The sequence below is a fragment of the Gymnoscopelus microlampas genome, assembly GCF_963454915.1.
Source record: "Gymnoscopelus microlampas genome assembly, chromosome: 22".
Classification (NCBI taxonomy): domain Eukaryota; kingdom Metazoa; phylum Chordata; class Actinopteri; order Myctophiformes; family Myctophidae; genus Gymnoscopelus; species Gymnoscopelus microlampas.
Window position 1 is genome coordinate 27,956,363 of NC_139959.1, and position 19,321 is coordinate 27,975,683.

Here is a 19,321-nt window from a genome sequence, read left to right on the forward strand (position 1 = left end):
TGATAATGTAGCAATTAAAGCATCATAAATCACGCTCTTAATTCTATTTGAAAACAAACTAAATATCTCCAGGGAATTGCAGACATACAAAGAAATGAGTGGGTGACTAGGCTATAGTCTCCCGAGTGAATACAAAGCATATATACAATAATGTAGCCATCTAACCCTTTAGGGCTGAACAGAACTTGGGCTATTGTATTTGAATGGGGAAGTAGCAATATTGACCTTATCTTTTGAAATCAGAGATCTTCTGAAGATGACCCAGATCTTTAAGGAGAATGACACCCTTGTCCTACAAACTAAAGAAATAGACCTACACGTCCCCATCCATATACACACATTATAAATACGATTAATTTAATATGTTGTCTAGAATGCAGAGAACATAAATAATACTCTTGTAGTGTACATGTTTCATAATGTATTTGATTAAATGCAAACGGTATCAAGTGATGTTCTCTAATGTTCTGTTCTCTTACATTATGGGCTGACATGGAGCTTACGAGCCTGTAAAATATGAGAGGAATATGAGTTTGGTTAATGTGATTTAAAAAGACAATGGAAATATTGAATGCGGCAGAGACCAAATATAATAAGGATTGAGTTTGGATTATGTAGTACAGCCATGTGATTTTCCATTTGAGAAGCTCCTTGTCCATTGTTTTTAGTTCTCTCAGCAGATTTGCAGGCTACGTCTCGATCTCATTGTGATTATGTTTATGTATTGTGTGCACAGGGGTTTCATTTCAAAACTGATAGTCAACTTTTTAAAATGGTGATGGTGGCATTATGTCAGCTGGCATCACATGTTTTATATATTGAGTAATAGCCTTGGATCAATAATACTATCATAGAATAGATATGAAAATGTCAGAATCAATAAAAGATGTTAGTCCTGATTCAAGGCTAGATATTTTAGCAATGTGATGGTCCAAGCGTGTGAAATTGGCAAGCTGCATAATGATCAAATATGTTGATGTTTTCCCCTTAGTATACAGAAATAGCATACAGAAACTTTGTTCAACAAATATAAACCACTACTGTAATTCATCATGCTGTGTGTTTAGCATCCACTCATCCCTCGACCTTGACGGAGCCAGGAATCCTTGTGGGTCACTGGGTTTATTGTATGCACAGCACTCAGGGATAGTTTTATTCAAGCATGACCTGACTCCCATGACACAGCCAAGCATATGGGCTATTTGTATGTCTCACAAAATGTGCCAGGCTTCCTATCACTTACTATCAGAGAAAATGGACCACTGTGATATTTCTTTTGCATGTGCAGGTGCTTGAAAAGAAAACACATGAATTGATTGAAATGACAAAGAGTCAAGACACATGCAACCTCATTGTTAATGTGGGATTATTTCTATATGAATTGAATACACAGGACCACAATGGAAATAAGCCCTCAGGGCTTTTTGTGTTATCCTTTTAGCACCATTGTATAATCGTACCACTGTAGCCTACTATGTGCAAACTGTTTAAAGTATTCAATCAATCAATCAAATCTAACGTTTCATTTCCCTAAATGAGAAGGTTGTCTTTCCAAGTGGAAAATGCACTGTTAATTAGATTTTTCAATCAGCACACATGGTTCACATCATCAACTCCTACATTCAGTAGAGTAGACCTTTGGTTTTCAAAGTGGAGTCCGGGGACCCCCAGGGGTCCTTGAGGGAGTCCCAGGTGGTCCCCAGCTAAAAGTGTTAATACATTTTAAGCAAGCCCTTTATCCATATTGTATGCATTGGCTATTCAAAAATAGCAGATCTACAAGCTCATAGTGCGTCACTTCGTGCTGCACTGCGAGCTTGTACATCTACTATTTTTTTATATTTTCAAAACATCTTTAAAGTGTTTGAAATATGTTGCAATTTGTTTTAACAAATCGTCTATTCAGGGGGTCCCTGGCAGTGGCTGGCACAAAACATTCACAGATGGGGGTCCCAATTGGCACCAAAAAGTTTGAGAACCACTGGAGTAGACTGTCAACAACAGACAGACAGTCAGGAGAGGAATGGCTCATACGGAGGCTGTTCTCATTGGTTCCCATTGCTGGCCATTTCTCCCCCAACAAAGTACATTGCGAGGCAGTACTTTGTGGAATCGGGTTGCTGTTAGTTCACTCCCGCTCTCCTCTCACACAGGGATTTATTTACTCTCCGGACTTTTAAATAAGGATCGGCCCTGAAAACGCTTGTTTTGATAAGGTCGCGCGAAGGGGGTCGCTTTGCTACATTGTAGCCATTGACTTGTTTTCGCACGAAAACCAAAATGACTCAGTTCAATAAGGGACCAGCATATGGATTATCCGCAGAAGTGAAAAGCAAAGTAAGTCGTAATGTTTTTTTGTTGTTGTTTTTTTGCCCTAAAAACTAAACCTAAAACCCAAATATTTCGTTTTTTTCTTACTTTTTTGCTTTGGGAAATGCATAATTCCACTGAGTTCAAAGCGGAGACTAGAGTCGCATTGTAATTTTATGAATATGCAGCTCTTTTAATCCGCACAAAAGACTTTTACATTTCATGCCTGATATTATTCTAGGCATTAAACGCTCGAGTTGCTGCTAAAAAGGGGCCCCAAGACACATACTTTCCCTTGCATTGTGTAAATCTTTATGTCCATTGATTGGAACATAGGGGCAGTTATTAAAACCAACCTATGCCTTGAAGCTGGGAAAAGTATATGATTTATTTTTGCTATTCTATTCTAGCCTTGGATCAAGACTATAGATGTATTTTATCGATTTTGACATTATAGATACGAAAGTAAAACTCAATAAAATGCATCTATGATAGTTTTGATCCAAGGCTAATTCTATCCTGAGTTTTCATATAAATGTTAGAAATGAAGGAAAGAAGCTTGCATGAGATGAAAGCCAAGTCCAAATCATTGTTCCCATAGGGAGGAAGGTCCAACTCATTGTTCCCATAGGGAGGAAGGCGCCAGCTGGAGGATAGTAGGCTATGGGTCAATGAGATTATAGCTTATTAATATTAGAATATCCATCCACGCACGTCTGTGTAAGTATTGTTTTGACGATGTTTTTGACAGTTAATGATGCCACGCGAGCCTGTGTCACAGAGGGTTTAGCCCAGATATATTTCCCCTTTGTCTGAAAAAAGTTGGTGTGCAAAGTTTCCAAACATGTTGAAACACCAGTGACATCTAAAACATATTATCTTTAAACCTAAATGCGTTTGACAAACGACCCTTTGCCATCCGTAGGGGAGAGTGGGGTCAAAAGTAACACTATTTTCATTTTCCTTCATAATTCACAGACTACTTGAAATATACTGGTCATCTTTTGATATAAGAAACATGTATGCCCTAATTAATAATACCATTACCATGTATAAGATTTCACTAGGAAGGACAAGACTAAAATATTACTTTTAATGCAATAAGTCAGAGTGTTCCTAACAGTGGTCTGGGCCATTCAAAAGTTTTTTTCCCCTCTGTCTCCTATTAGTAGGAAATGGCTAAATCATGACATCATTGTGGGGGAGAGAAAAACTGTGCAGGCCAAGGGAAAGTAATAGCTATCCCTCTCTCCATGATTTGAACCATTTCTATTAGCTGGCTGCGATTTTTCATCACGTTTGCACTTCGTCTGTCAAAAATAACAAGTGTGTTGTAAAGGTTAAGCATCAACATTTAAAGAATACACTCAGAAATGTGCAGAACCTAAACTTAGGGGCATACCACAGTGGTTCTCAACCTGTGGGTCGGGACCCCTAGGGGGGTCCTCATATGATTCTTTTAGGGGGGGTCTCCAGATGACAGTGTCAATTTAAGGACTTTTAAGACCTTAATACCTCAAAACCAAAAAGATCATTACTGCATCAAAAGTAATCAACAAACTATATACTATAAAAACTGGTCAAACATTGGCCAAATTTTCATTTGTCAAATAACATAAGGAGGCAGTCTTTTTGAAAATAGCCGATCTTGCGAGGCGTTGTGAGCTTGTATATTAATCGGTGGAACCGAGTCGAACAAAAAAAGAAAGCCTCAACAACTACATTCCAAGTGCTTTCCAGTTCAAATATGATTCTTTTGTGGGGTCACGGCCTGAAATGGTTGAGACTGGCTGGCCTACCATATGTCATTTGAGTCTGCTCTGCAAGGGAAATGACGACTGCTAGATTGAAATCCATGTCTACTTTTGGAAAAGAGTTCCTACTACACCTACAGTCTTGACGGGCCAGCATTCAGAGATGTGCTTCTTAAATTTGGACACCTTTTTTCATTTTGTTTCTCCAACTACTCTCACATTGAACCCTGTTCAATTTAGTGAAAACTAGAATTGTCAGAGTGCACATGAACAATGAATTCAGGGGATGAGGGTTGGGGGATGCTGAAGGTTTCATTACTCTGCAAGTGGTATGCATTAGAATTGGATGCCTGAGATTCCTGTACAAACCCCCTTAATGAGGACCCCATCCATGCTGCAATTCATAGTGTTTGTCTCTCTAAAATTAGTCAAAAAATCATGTTGTGTGAACCTCATCTTTCACGCTCTGTATCCCTTCTGAGCTTTCCATTAGAGGTGAGGTGCAATGTAACTTTCACCAAAAGTAATATGACCAATTCTACAGCTACAATAACATTCTAGACTATTGTGCTTCCAATTTTGTGGCAACAGTTTGCGGAAGGCCATTTCCTGTTTCAGAATGACAATCTTCTCGTGCCCCAACCCCCCCCCCCCACGCACCCAGATACAGAAATTGTTTGTTGAGATGACTGAGGAAATTGGAAGCACACAATTTGTGTAGAATGGTGTCATTGAAGCCGCAGCATTAAGATTTCCATTCAATGAAACCAAGGACACTAATTATAATGGGTGTACTGTACACTGACTTTGGTCATACTCCTATAGTGTGTGGCAGAAATGAGTTCTCATTTGACATGGGTCTGTATTGGAAGAGATTGAGAACTGTCTGGAAGCAGCTCCGCTAGGATGCTGAAATCTGTTTTGGATAAAGCTGTCCCTTTTAATTAGTTAATCTTTTTTTGTTATTAGGCTGTCTCTTGCGGCCTTTTTCTGATCCAGTCAGTAATTCAGGAGTCTGCTTGTGCGTCATGCGTCTGCTGCTTTGTCAGGCAACGTTATTTGCTCCTGTTCACTTTTTATAGTTTTTCTTCACATTGTGGCTTGACAACTCCCTAGGTGAGGTAATCCACACTTTTAAATGGGTCATATGGGCTTGTCTGAGCAGAGTCATGAAATTATGAAAATATTAGTTCCTAATTCTACTTGTATTCCTATAGATATTTTCCAGTGTGACTGCCAACAGCCAGGCTTTTATTGGAGAGCTGGTGATACACATTCAAGACTTTTTGACAGAGGAAATGGAAAGCAGCTTGGTTTCCAGTGTATCTGCTTGTTAACCTCGGACGATAACCAGCTGCTGTCGGTCAGCGGCGTTTTCAAGAGATTGTCAGATTTTGTTTTCCAAGCCATAGATGTCTGCATCTCTGAATCGTTCAAGTTGACGATCGCACCCATTGAAAGCACAAACCTCCTTTTGATTATCTAGCTTAAAACGTTGCTGTTGGGCATTCCAATGGAAAACTGAAACCTGAAACTTTGGTGATTCCCTGTAATAAAACACTTGGGTTCACCCCAGCCAGCCTTTTCAAGGTTTTAACCTTGAGGTAGGTTTAAGTGTTAGCCAAATGTTTGACAGAATGGCAACAAGAGAAATAACTCCTCAGTGTCTGAGCACATCTGTCAACTTCAAGCCCACTTAAAAAAATTCCCTAGGAGGGAATGAGGTCATGAACTTTGATGACTTGTTAGTCTAGTTGTGCAAGTTAGTCTGTTTTCGTTAATGGTAGAAGCAAGTTTTTCATTCAAGACTTCAACTTGAGAGAAGAACACTAAGTTGAGGTGGAAAAGAGATTCATGAGCATTGTGAAACACATGTGCATGCATGACATCTCAGCTGACATCAATTCACTGATTGTCAAAAGTGTAAATTGTGGTAAAGATCTCAACCTCCTCAGGCCACAATACCATTTTCTTATTATCTAGCCTAGTCACTGTTATCAAATGGGTTGTACAACATGCACAAATGCCTACCATTGTCTATTGCTAATGAAAATTGCAAATTGTTTAAACATCAGTGATCAGAATGGCTAATAATACAGTGAATCTCATGTTATCAATCTCATGTTTTCACCCTAGCAAGAAAGGCAATTATTGTTTGAAGATGTCAGATAAGGCCAGCCATGTGTGGCTGGTGGTGTAAATGCATCACCCAAGTAGTGTGTGTAATTATAAGGTGATTGTTCTGTATTTTTATGTTCTAATACAAACAGACAGTCTTACTGTACACTAGGCCTGTATCAAGGCATACAGTACCTGAGCTCCCTCTAAGGCACGTGGCAAATTAGAACAAAGACGAACAATGTTCTCATTCAATCATTCATCAACCTTCTAGAGGCCATGATGACCCTGAAGTATCTTTGTTCGAGTTTGTTCTTCGCCCCCTTGAAGTTTGGTTTGCCTTTGAGTGGGCGCGTTGATGTCACATCAGGACAACAGAGTTTGTGTTTCTGTCTGCCAAGCCGAAAAGAAAACTATTTGGAACTTGGAAGCCTGACAACAGTTACAGCATCGATTAGTTTCCCCCAAATACATATATATATATATATATATATATATATATATATATATATATATATATATATATATTAATGAAAAATAAAACCACTGAATAATCCATCTTTGTATCAAAACTTTGCCCTTAATTGTGTATATATGGCAGTGTTTCTCAAATGGGAGTACGCGTATCCCTAGGGGTATACAGAGGTTCTACAGGGGGTACGAGATTAAGTGGAAAATGAAAACATTTATTTTAAGTTATGTTAACTTTCTGAAATTTTATGGCCACAATTTAAAATAATCTTCTCAGGATGCACTAATTGCAACTCTTTTACTGAATTTCTTATTTGTAATGTTGTATTGTTCAGAAGTTGGTCATCAATCATTCATTCACTGCATCGTTTTCTAAGCAAAATGTTGTACTCGGGTAAAGGGGGTACTTGGTTTCAAAATATAGGTCAGGATTTCTGTTGCTATATCCGAACCCTATGCCACAATTGACAATCGTTCAGCGACAACAGGCTAATATTAGGTAAAAATAACACATATCTACAAGCCCACATCGTGTCATGTTGTGATTATGAGCTTCTGGATTGGCTTTTTTCAGCAAAGAGAATTTTTTTACAGGGGAAAAAGGAGGGGACCAAGTATTGACCCCTGAGGTTCCCCACCGGTCAATGAAGTATAAGATTTAAGTGGTCAACTGCCCATAGATTAAAATGAAACTAAAAAGCTTTGACACTCAAGCCTTTTGTCAATTCTGTTCCAATGGAACAAACTGTAGGCCTTGGAGTGTATGTGAAGCCATGTCAGACCTGAAATGGTACCACCAGCCAGTGTTATCACTAGTCTCATTCCAAATGGCAGGTGATTATATGCCTTGAGAACTTTACAAAGGCGGGTATTCACATTTGTATACACAAGCCAAGTGCCAATGACCCCGAGGGAGAGGTTACAAAGTTTAGCCTAGCTATCGCCTGGATCTGAAAAGGATGTCATTTTGGTTTTGCGGTCTCCACTGATAACACCAGCCATTACACAGACTGTCATTTTGTCTTCACAGTCTTTAAACAAAATAAATAAAAAGAAACACTCCATTGCACCATTTCCCATCTTTGTCAACACACACTGTTGTCACTGAAGAGTTCTTCTCCTGGTTTGTGTTTTAAAGGAACTTGTTCAATGTTAATGGCCAACTGTGGATGGAAAGAGGGATAGTGTGCTGGTTGTTGACGTGCCATTTTCTGTGGGCTCATATTCATGGCGTTTTTCAGCGGTGGAAGGTACATACAAGTACATTTTTACTCAAGTACTTAGTTACCTTACCTCAAGGTACTTAGTTACTTAGTAATGTACTTAAGTACCATTTTGATGTATTTTTGCTTTACTTGAGTATTCTTTTACTTCTACTCCACTACATCTCGGAGGCAAATCTTTTACTTTTTACTTTAGGCCTACTCCACTACAATTATTTGAAAATGATAATTACTAGTTACTTTCTAGATTAGGTTATTATTACAAACCATACGCTAACCACTTCAGCCCTATTTGGCTATTTGAAAATAGACGATCTACAAGCTCACAACGTGTTGCTTTGCGACTCGTTGTGAGCTTGTAGATCTGCTATTTTCAAAGGATTCTATACATTTGGCAGCTTGCGAAATGGGACATTCTGCCTAATGAATACCTTTTTATTTTTGGTACTGTTAAGTATATTTTGATGCCAATATATTTCTACTTTTACTCAAGTAAATTGTTAATACTGGACTTTTATTTGTAAGAGTATTTCTACATGGTGGTATATTGATACTTTTACTCAAGTAAAAAATGTGAGTACTTCTTCCACCACTGCCTTTCTTTGGATCGGGGGGGTCTTGTCCTGTCCTGGAGGTCAGACTGGTTGACTGAGGGTTCCCACGGAGGTGGTGATGAGGGCAAGACTGCTGATGAGTTGCAGGCGCAACTCCACACCAGGTACTGGCGCTGCTGTGTTCTGTTTTTAGAACGCCACTCCCCCACAGATAGGGAACTCATCCTGGGAGGCTGTGTTTGGCTTGTTCCCATGCAATGTGCTGACAGCAGAACATTCTGGTAGATTAGGATTGGTTCGATCATTTCCCTGTGATTTCCCAAATACCTTTCTGTTGTCAAGGTGACCCAACGGCTCTACTTTTAGATCAACAGGAAAGATTCTCTTCCTGTAACTATTGTTCGAGTCCCATTGACGCCAGCAAGTTTATTCTTGACTTTTTCTTATTATCTTGTTCTTTAGAAGGCCATTGCTGAGATCTTGTTTGTGTTCGTTTTGGATAGTGGATAGGATAGTGCTCTATTATTTAAGGGTCAACACATTAACATTTAAAATAACACTGTTCTTATGACTGACCTTCTAGATTGGGAAAGGGTGCCTTAACCAGAACACCATAATACTTATTTTAGTTGGGATTGAGTGTAATATCTGATACTGAAATAAGAAAGCTAGCTGTAATGATTTCCAGGCAAGAGTCTCTAGGTCATGTACCGCTTTTTAATAGATATTGTCGTATGTCTTTTTCTATGTACAGTATGTCTTCAATTAGACTTTGCTGTGGTTGTCCTGAACATACACTTAGCTACTGAAACTATCATTTGTTTTTTGTTTTATTTTGGCCTATTCTTTACTAGTTCACTTTACATTGATGGCACGGCAACTCTAACCAGATGATGTGTTTCCATGCTAGATGATGGTTAAATATTAATGAATAGTAGCTGGACTATTTGTTCAGCCTTGGTTCAGCACTCGGTCATGTGTATGATTCAACAAATGGTTAATCAGTGTGAAAGTGATTGAGGACGTGATCACATTCTGTTGTGGTCTTTGCTCTCGTTCTCTACTTTAGTTTATTTTGGTTTTATTTATTTTTAAACTGAGGGTGTCCTCAAGGATTAGAACAGGGGAGAAGCATAGTTTTTCTTTTGTTTGACCGTTCGAAATCTCTTATTTGCAGCTTTGGGCTCAGAGCAGGGGGGAGGGGCTTCTCGAGGGGATGCTGTATTTCTGTCCGTTTATTGATTTTCATAGTTGCCTCAGGGCTCCCAACATAAGACCATCCACTTGCCTTCAAAACTTCCTTTGTCCAAAAATGGTTGCAATGTTTTGCACGGTCACCAGGGAATGCTTTCAGGATTCAGGTTCAGAGGTGAAATGAAAAGGAGGAGGGGGGTTTGTCTGGGGTTCAGTTCCAGTGGGGTTTAACCATAACCTTCCAGATTTTCCCCTCAGAAGCTCATTTTAATGACTCCATCAAGATGAAGAGAACTGGATACTTTTTCTTTCTTTCTTTTTTTTCCCATTGCCCTGTTTTTCTTTTCTTTTTTTCTGAGCTCTTGGCAACCCTCCTAGAAAGAACTGCTGGGGGAAGAGAGAGAGAGAAAATCTCCCTTCTCTCTAATCATGCCAGCTCTCTCTTTCTCTGAGGCTTCTATGTTCTCAGGAATGGCTTCAAAACACCAGTGACACAGAATGCCTCTGATTAATTCCCTAAATGACAGCGCTGTCAGGGCTGACATCATGGCCAGAGATGTTCCGCTCTAGCCTTTCCCCTCCAACCTCCCATTGAGGTTGTGTTTGGGAACATGACATCCCCTTTGCCCTTCACCGAGATGGCAGAGGGGTGAATTTTGTGAAGTTTTCACTTTTTGCCCTGCCCATTATATGAGAATAGGTCCGGGGTATGACCTCTTTTTCGTACTGGAGGAAAATAGCATGTCATGCTTGACTGGCCCGTTGGTGAAATGTAGACCCCATGTGGCTAATTGGTCGAAATGAAACAAAGCCTTTCTTTGCTCTGAAGGCTGACCGGCAGTCAGTCGGTTTATCTTTCCCTGGCCTTTTTACAACGTGGCTTTGTAGGAGACTAGCAGTCTACGTGTGTGTGTCTGTATTTCCGGAGCTAATCTCACAAACGTCTGGACTGATTGGCGCCAAACCTTGTATGCATATCGCCAGGAGGCAAAATGATTACAATTTCGTTGTACTTGTACAATGACAATAAAGAGTTTCTCATTCTGATTCTGATGACACTTTAATTTCATAATGGAAGTCAATGGAAATCGGATTGAAGCCTTGCCCAAATTTGAAGTCCAACATCCTAGATGTGTCATATGTATTGACTGACGTCATAGTCGACTTATGTCACAGGCTGGCCACATGAAGTCTGAGATCCACATGGGATCCATGCTGTTCCCATGCGGATCCCGAGATCCACAAACATGATTCGATTTCTGCATCGTAGCCTATCACTGAATAAAAAGCTTGATTCTGGATTCTTCTTGATTGTAGAATTCTCCTTATTTTCAGCTTGGTTACAGTGTTTTTACTACTGCACAGATTCCTACTTCATGCCATTGCAGTTAAGCCTAAAAATGTATCCCGATTCCCAGTGGCAAATATCTATGCTTTGCACATTTTAGTGGGCTTCAGAACCAAGCCCCAACTGAACTAATCTAGTGCTAATTTGATCATTTGAGATGGGGAAAAAAGACAAATGGCAATGTACATGGAACTATCTCCTTTGTAAATGATAACGACCAAAAAGTTTGGGTCACATTAATCTCCCCATGTTTAAGCCGGCCCTCATAAACACAAAGAGCGGACTGTGGTGAGAGGAGGGGTCGCCAGATGTTTCGTCTCTTGCTGTCTTCCCCCTGCCGCTCGCGTCCAATAGAGTTCAACTTGTCTTTCTTTGGTTGATCGGAGTTGTCTTTAGGATAAATGTATTAATAACAGTAGAGCTCGACTGATTGCCAGATTTTTGGGTCCGATCCCGATTTTGGGAAGTCCTAGAGACCACAAATGTACCGTTGTTTTGTTGTTGTTTTAGTGCATTTTTATTTTATTTTATTAAAGTTTATATTTGGAAACATTTCACTTATAAGCAAACAAATAGATAAAATGAAAATATATGAAAACAACATTTCACTTCAATTACACAATGAACAAGCAAACGAGTAAAATATGGACATAAACTGAAACTTGTTTTATTTAACCACCTATATATCGATTGGGCTCTAAAAAAACATATTTATGCTGCCACAGTACTGAGATGCTGTTTACAATGACCCATGAGCTTATGGTGCGGGTCTCCACTTTAATTTAACCCATGAGAGTGTAACATGTTTACACCAACACTGGATATTATTGTGCTGTTAGAACCAACTGTATTGTTTTGAACACATTTGACATACTTTTTGTGTACGCTTCCTTATGTGGCTTGTTTTTCTCATTCTATGGGAAACATACCCACAGGCTATGGGAAATGTTCCAGGGGGGCCATCAGGCACGGACAAAGTCTGCCTGCTGCTCTATTTACTAGAGCTTTGTTTTTGTGCACATACAGTACTTTGTGTTTGCTAAGGGCTGAACAGATAATCAGACGTTATATTCACAAGTCAGTCTCTAAAGTAAATACTAATGCTCAAATAGAGACTTGAGGACAATCTCCCAGGTGTTGTGGTTAAAACTGTCTAGAAACAAGAGTTGAATGAAAACCTAAGTCTTTAGGGTGGTCCTTTCATATTGGGGCAGTAACATGATTGGCTTCCTAAGCAGTAGGTGTAGTTTTAGTGGCTGTTCTGATTCGTGAGACTATGAGATTACTTCAAATCAAAAGAGAAAGAGATGGATGCTTTTTTTTTTCAGAGACTCTATTCATTTCCATAAAATGATAGGAAAATTGTGTTAACAAAATTGAAATTGCAGCAATAACGTAACAAAAACACGTTATTAGCTGAACCTGCCGTAGGTGAGTGTTTGTGTGCACAGGGTGACTGAGAGATCTAACATTCAACTGGCCGATCAGAGTCTGGAACCAGCAGGGATTGCCTCTTATCTGTCACATTGTAACAGTGATGGCCATGCACAATGATTGGAGAGGAAATGAACATGTTTGACAAAATGTAGTTGGCAAGGCTCTCCAGTGTGCTCATTTTTGGCACACAGGCTTCCTCAGACTGTCTCCTAAAGTCATGTATCAAATCTATGAGTCCAAGAGCTCTCTCTCTTCTGCTCTGTTCTAATGCTCTAATACACTGTTTCCCAAACAGTGGGTTGGGACCTATCTTTGGGTCGTGAGTAAATACCCCCTTTTTTTGTCTTCAATTAAAAAAAAAAATCTAATCAAAAGATGTTATAAAAGGGGGAAAAAATCACAGCTTTTCATCAATTAACTGAATTCCATCATATTTCAAAAAGTGAAAATAGTAGTGAAAATAGCAGATCTTCGTGCCACGTTGTGAGCTTGTAGATCTGCTATTTTCACTAGTTTGGGTCCCGGGCAAACGTCTAATTTCTCTTTTGTGTCTTGAGCTAAAAAGTTTGGGAACCACTGCTCTAATACGCATACAGCTGTTTTCACTGTGTCTAGAGTGACCTCAGAGGCATTCAGACTGTACCTCGGAACACCACAGCTGTGGGAAATGGACACATCCTGTATCTCCTGATAGTCCCTCGAGTGCAAAGTTTGGGGCCAATGTGTTCTGTGCGGGAAGCAGCGGTGATTGGTTTCAAACTTGTCAAAGAAATTGGTGTTTTAGCCATTAAATCTAGGCCCTTTCTTTAATTCCACTTAATTTGTCTGGGAATTAGTTTTATGTTTTGTCTGCAAATAAAATCCATCAGGGATTCCTAAACAATCCCAACACTAATAAAGTTGGACCGGACATCACAACAAGTCTTTCATTCCCATAACAAAGGTTAAAGGTCAGGCTTCTTGTGGTTAGTTGTGTATAATAGCATTATAGTTGTGTATTTGATGGCTTAAAAACAAGGCACAATTTTATCTCTTAACTTAAATCATAGGCTTTAGTGGTTGTCAACATTTCAATCTGACATGAGAGTATTCCTAGAGACCATAAAAACATGTATTATTTTTCTCACGCTGGTGTTCTGTTTTTAAGACTAGTCTTTCCTGATGTTATGACTTGTCAAAAGTCTAAATCTTTCATTTGTTTTTGAAACACCTTGCAGCCAATCCAAATTACAGGGATTCACGTGCTGAAATGTCTCATCACAATAATATTTGAAGCCCTCAATAGTCTGAGCACATTTTCTTTTGTGGGAAATATGAACCTGAATTGCATTGATTTACCATGTTTTGACAGCAAATAAAGAGGGAACTGCTGTAAAAAGCAGTCATTGCCGGGTTATATTGAGCCATGACATAAACAGTAAAGTAATCGGTCACTTTGGTCTCTTGATCTTTTAGATTGCCCAGAAATATGATCTACAAAAAGAAGAGGAGCTTCGCTATTGGATTGAGGAGGTGACAGGAATGGCTATTGGGGAGACCTTCCAGAAAGGACTAAAAGATGGAGTCATCTTATGCGAGTAAGTCTGTGTGGGTGTGTGTGTGTGTGTGTGTGTGTGTGTGTGTGTGTGTGTGACTATACTTGTGAGGACCAAATGTCCCACTATTTTTCACTCTTCATACCAGTAACCTGTAAACTGATTGTATGACGTTCTGTATAGTAGTGTGTATATCTGTCTGTCTCTTATATGTCATCATGATTTGTGTGCATGGGGATCTCATCTTAAACAAGCTCAGTGCTTAATGAGTCTTCCAGTTTAGTAGACCTTGTATTGTGAATTTGTACTTCCATGTACTGTTGTTCTCATGTCTTACTAAATAAAGTACATCAATCAATCAATCAATCAATCTATCAATCCCTATAAGTATAGTAGAATATGAGAAATAGACATTTCCTGGTCCTCACAAGAAAATGCTTGTTCTATGGTTAAAACAGAGATACATTTACATTTAGAAAAAGATTCTGGTTGGGTTTAATTATTAGAGATAGAGTTATGCCTGATTTACACTTAGTTGCGCACTGGTGTTGTGCACTGAAAAATAGCTGATCTACAGTACAAGCTCACAACGCGTGTCAGCCTAACATGTTGTGAGCTTGTAGATCAGCTATTTTTAGGCTTACTGTTAAAAATGGCACAAAAACGATTTGCTATCCCAAAATGTTGATCCTCACAAGTATAGTAATGCAATCGTGTGTGTGTGTGTGTGTGTGTGTGTGTGTGTGTGTGTGTGTGTGTGTGTGTGTGTGTGTGTGTGTGTGTGTGTGTGTGTGTGTGTGTGTGTGTGTGTGTGTGTGTGTGTGTGTGTGTGTGTGTGTGTGTGTGTACTCACTTGTACTTCTCACTCACCCTGAGGTCTGCTGTTATTAGCTGCAGGTGATGCTGACAAATATGTGGCGCAGGACAAATCAATTGCACCAACTATTGTTATTTGACCCTTGGTCTGCATTTCACGTTCACTGTGTGTTCTTAACCACTTGATTCCCAGCATCCATATTCTGGGGGTACCATTAGCCAAAAAAATAGCAGATCTACAAGCTTGGCGTGTTGTGTGCTTGTAGATCGGCTCATTTCGGCAGCGAGATTTAGTGTAGATGGAGAACCGTGGTCAAAGTGCAACTGCAAAGCCAACTCGGGTCCACCAAGTCTAGAGGGTTTATGTGGTTAATGACGGCATTGAATGTGTTGTCCCCCCTTTAAAAAAAACCTTCCTGTTCCTCCAGATTGATAAACAAACTGCAGCCTGGTTCAATAAAGAAAATCAACCATTCACAGCTGAACTGGCACAAGGTAAGACTTGTTCTAAACCTTCTCTAAAGTGTTCACACCCTTCAATGATAATAGGAGCCTTTTTTTAAGGAAACGCTAGGAAGTTGACAACATAAAGAGGGCATTCAACTCATTTAAGACTTGTGGCCGCATGTCGTGCGATGAGAAGAAGCAGACTCATTCATTAAGCTTTCGCTACTTTCAGTAACAACCTACCTGCCTGTTATTGAGACTTCTCTTCTCACCTGAAGAAGCTAGACTTGGCAACTCGCGATGTGCTTTTAAATATTTTCTCATAAGTACAATGACACTTTGGTAGAGGTTTGGGTTGTGTCTTTGCCTTGTCATGATGTAACTAGTGCAATTGACGAGATATCTTGCTCCGTTGCACCTTTGATTTGAAATCGCAAGATCTCTGGAAGAGTTAGATGATGACGAGCTAAATACACAACCCAAACCTCTACCAAAGTGTAATTATTATTATTATTTTGCATTAATATTCTGCTCTTTTCTATATCTGATATCTCATTTTGCTTGGTATTATTTCCATGCTCATTTTAGTTGACTTTCAGTTATTTTGTTCTTATAGCTTGTTTTTATTCTTTCTCATTTGTTTTCTTTTAATAGAATTTTCTGCAAAGCAGCTTTGTATACTATGGTATTAAAAAGGGCTGTACAAATGCAACGATTGTTGTTGCTGCTGTTGTTGTTATTGAATACCCTGTGATCTCTCATACTTTTTCTCCCCAGCTGGAAAACCTTGGGAATTTCATCAAAGCTATCCTGGGCTATGGCATGAAGCCCAATGACATCTTTGAGGCCAATGACCTGTTTGAGAATGGGAATCTGACTCAAGTCCAGAGCTCGCTGCTATCGCTGGCGAATATGGTGAGCTCAGTACCTTTCACATGGAGGACAAACATTGCCTCATCCGTACATTTGTGTCTTGAAAATTCTGTCGTCAATCATCAATAACCATGAACCAACTTTCTCTGTTACTCTCCAGGCAAAGACCAAAGGTATGGACACAAAGTGTGACATCGGGGTGAAATACGCAGACAAGCAAGCACGGCATTTTGATGATGAGAAGATCAAAGCGGGCCAGTGTGTCATTGGACTACAGGTGAGTTATGCTAAACATTCTGGTTAGTCACTGTAGATTCACAGGTCCTTGTAAAGTATATTATAGACCATCTTTTGTGTAATGTTCTCAAGCTTATGGCAAATAGCCGTTTGTTGTTTTGTTTTGGTTGTTTGTTGGTTTTATTATTATTATTATTATTATTATTATCTTTTGTATAATTGTCAGGTTTTTCTTTGAGACTGTCAAATAAAACATTTTAAATGCAAACTAAGCAATATATCTGGATTTTCTAATCCATGTGGGGAGACGCTTGAAGTTTGAGATTTCAACATAATCTGGTCTCATCCACTCCCCCTCCCGTGTAATTGGAAGTAAACAGGATTCTATTGTGTGCCTCTGTTCTTCTCCTCAGATGGGAACAAACAAGTGTGCAAGCCAGGCCGGAATGACCGCTTATGGCACTAGAAGACATCTTTATGACCCAAAGACACAGACAGACAAGCCTTTTGACCAGACCACCATAAGCCTTCAAATGGGCACCAACAAAGGAGCCAGCCAGGTGAAAGCTAACTCACCCCTGCAAAGGGGTCGTCTCCCTAGTGCCTAAAGTGACCCGTAACAGTGTGGCACTACTGAAAGGAGGATTTGTCTTTTAAAAGCTAGTAGTAATTATTCATTTATTTTGTCTTCATTCAATTCAAGCAGAGTTAGAGGTTTACCTTGACAATAGAATAGAGGCCTACTTGACAGGTAACCTGTGCAATGCCAGCATGAAATTTGTTTCCAAAACTGACACAGCAAAGTTTTGTCCAGTAGAGCACAAAGGTACAAAGGATTTTTGAACAACATCTAAAAATGCATTTACTTTTGCTCGCTACCTATTATAGGCTGGCATGTCGGCCCCAGGCACCCGCAGAGACATCTTTGACCAGAAGCAGGTGCAGCCCCTGGACAACTCTACCATCTCCCTGCAGATGGGCACCAACAAGGTGGCGTCCCAGAAGGGCATGAGCGTGTACGGCCTGGGCCGCCAGGTCTACGACCCCAAGTACTGCGCCAGCCCCACAGAGCCTGTCATCCATGCCAATGGTAGCCAGGGGACGGGCACCAACGGATCAGAGATCAGCGACAGTGACTATCAGGCCGAGTTCCAAGAAGAGGAGTACCAGGGAAGCTACCACGAGGACTACAGTGCCCATTACAATGACCAGGGCATTGACTATTAGTGGCCACGCCTCTTCTCCCCCTCCCCCTTATGCAGAACCGCTAGTCGGAGCAGTATTAACATGTGTATTTTATCAACACAACAGAGCAAGTCTTTTGCTATCCTCGCTAGTCTTCTTATATTTTGTTTTGTTTTTAATTCAAGCATAAAGAGAGAGAGATATTGCCTTGAGTGCATTACTATTCCACCTCACCAAGCAATGGTTGTAATGAGTTATAGTCATAAGCATAGAATGGTGAGATACAGTGTTGAAAATCTGCATTTTTTTTTTATAAGTTAGAATAAATTCCTTTTAAAATCTACTGTTTTTAAGCCTTAAGAATATATGGGACACTGTGAAGTAGTGATAACTTTGTTGAACCAGCATTGTGACAAGTTACAATCCAACATTTGTTTTTGTATTCCTGGATTTTCTACAATGGTGATTCTTACCTGTAAACGAAACATTCCTGTGTAGCAGTCTTACATGTTGGCAGACTTAATTATAATCATGTGCTTAGCCCCTTCTGTTACCACTTTCATAAGGCCAATCACAAATTTTGATACACAGCTTGAAAGGGGTTGAAACATTTGGATGAGCCAGTGTTTATATTTTTTCCATATTCATGAATCCAAACAATAGAATCACTGGAACAATTAGCCATTTTCCTGAAGTGAAGAGTGAGTACTTTCTAATGGCTGTTCAATTGCTGTGGACGAACAGACCAGAATTTACTCCCATCTTGTGCTCTCTGTTATCACATAGGTATAGTCATATTTGTGCCATCATGTTTATTTTCCTATTGTTTCTTGCATTCCCAAACTGTATTTATTGCCATGCCTTTGACTATAAACCAATCCACTGTTGTATTGTTTTTAAGAAAAATTGTTATGTTTTAAATAAAGCCTTAAATTCCTTGTTTTCTCAAAGTATCTGTGCTGTCCTGACATCAGTGGGAAGTTCATTCCACCACTGTGGGGCCAGAACATAAAAAAGTTGTGACCGTGTCGATAATGTATGTAGCATGGCATAGTTTTGGGTTATGGCACACAAATGAAATGTCATGGTGGCTTTTGATTTAAAATTGGATTTTAGTGAGCCCCCACTGATTTCAAATATTACGCAAGTGTAGATTTTATTATGGCGAATTGACATGGACGAATTGTATGTGTGTTAAATCTGTTCATGCAGACCAAAATTACCATAAGTTCTTATTTGTACTTTTTAAAGACAAGACTCTGGACCATTTCATGAGGGGGGCTTTGGAAAGCTTCTTATAGTTTTCTGGAACGTTATGCTCCGCAAGAGTCCGCATTAAGTAGAAAACCAGTCCTGAAAGTAGGACATCTCTGCAAAACAGGAATCACAGAGGTTGCATTTCCAACATCAATTACAATTTATTGATATTACTATCTGATATCACCTCCACCCACCACAATACCCCAGTTGTACACAGCACACTCAAACCTCTTGTTCTCCCAGGGCTTCAACTCTCATCTTTCTACTGTGAATGGCACTTTAAATATGGTCTGTTGAAAGCCTTTGTACCCAACACATTGAACAGTGCAAGTTAATCTCTTCTGTCCCTTTACCACATAGTCATTGAGAGGCCAAGAGAGCGGTTTGGGGACAGAAAGAAAAGTTATACTCTGTTTACTGAGATGGATGACTGAGCTAGTTCTGAGGGAAGCCATTGGTGTTGGACATGGGCTGCAGAGTGACGGTAATGAGTTCAAGGTCTCAATCTGGAAAGAATGTTAAGAGCTGCTAAATCACTGTTTCCCAAACAGTGGGTCGG

At 39.7% G+C, this 19,321-nt stretch overlaps 1 protein-coding gene across 1 annotated transcript; it reads left to right on the forward strand.

Moving 5' to 3' along the window:
* The first annotated feature begins 2,092 nt into the window (after window positions 1-2,092).
* On the forward strand, window positions 2,093-18,440 carry cnn3a (calponin 3, acidic a). Its single transcript, XM_084049038.1, has 7 exons — window positions 2,093-2,337; window positions 13,865-13,986; window positions 15,189-15,255; window positions 15,985-16,122; window positions 16,241-16,357; window positions 16,731-16,877; window positions 17,206-18,440. Exons 1-7 carry the CDS (start codon window positions 2,281-2,283, stop codon window positions 17,542-17,544), a joined length of 987 nt encoding a protein of 328 aa, XP_083905164.1. The 5' UTR covers window positions 2,093-2,280; the 3' UTR covers window positions 17,545-18,440.
* The last annotated feature ends 881 nt before the right edge of the window (window positions 18,441-19,321 follow it).

What these genes read in the sequence shown, in the direction of transcription:
- cnn3a (XM_084049038.1), top strand. Translation starts at nt 2,281, where the DNA reads ATGACTCAGTTCAATAAGGGACCAGCATATGGATTATCCGCAGAAGTG. An exon ending in GATGGAGTCATCTTATGCGA is followed by an intron (nt 13,987 to 15,188) that starts GTAAGTCTGTGT and finishes CTGTTCCTCCAG; the next exon opens with ATTGATAAACAAACTGCAGC. An exon ending in AGTGTGTCATTGGACTACAG is followed by an intron (nt 16,358 to 16,730) that starts GTGAGTTATGCT and finishes TCTTCTCCTCAG; the next exon opens with ATGGGAACAAACAAGTGTGC.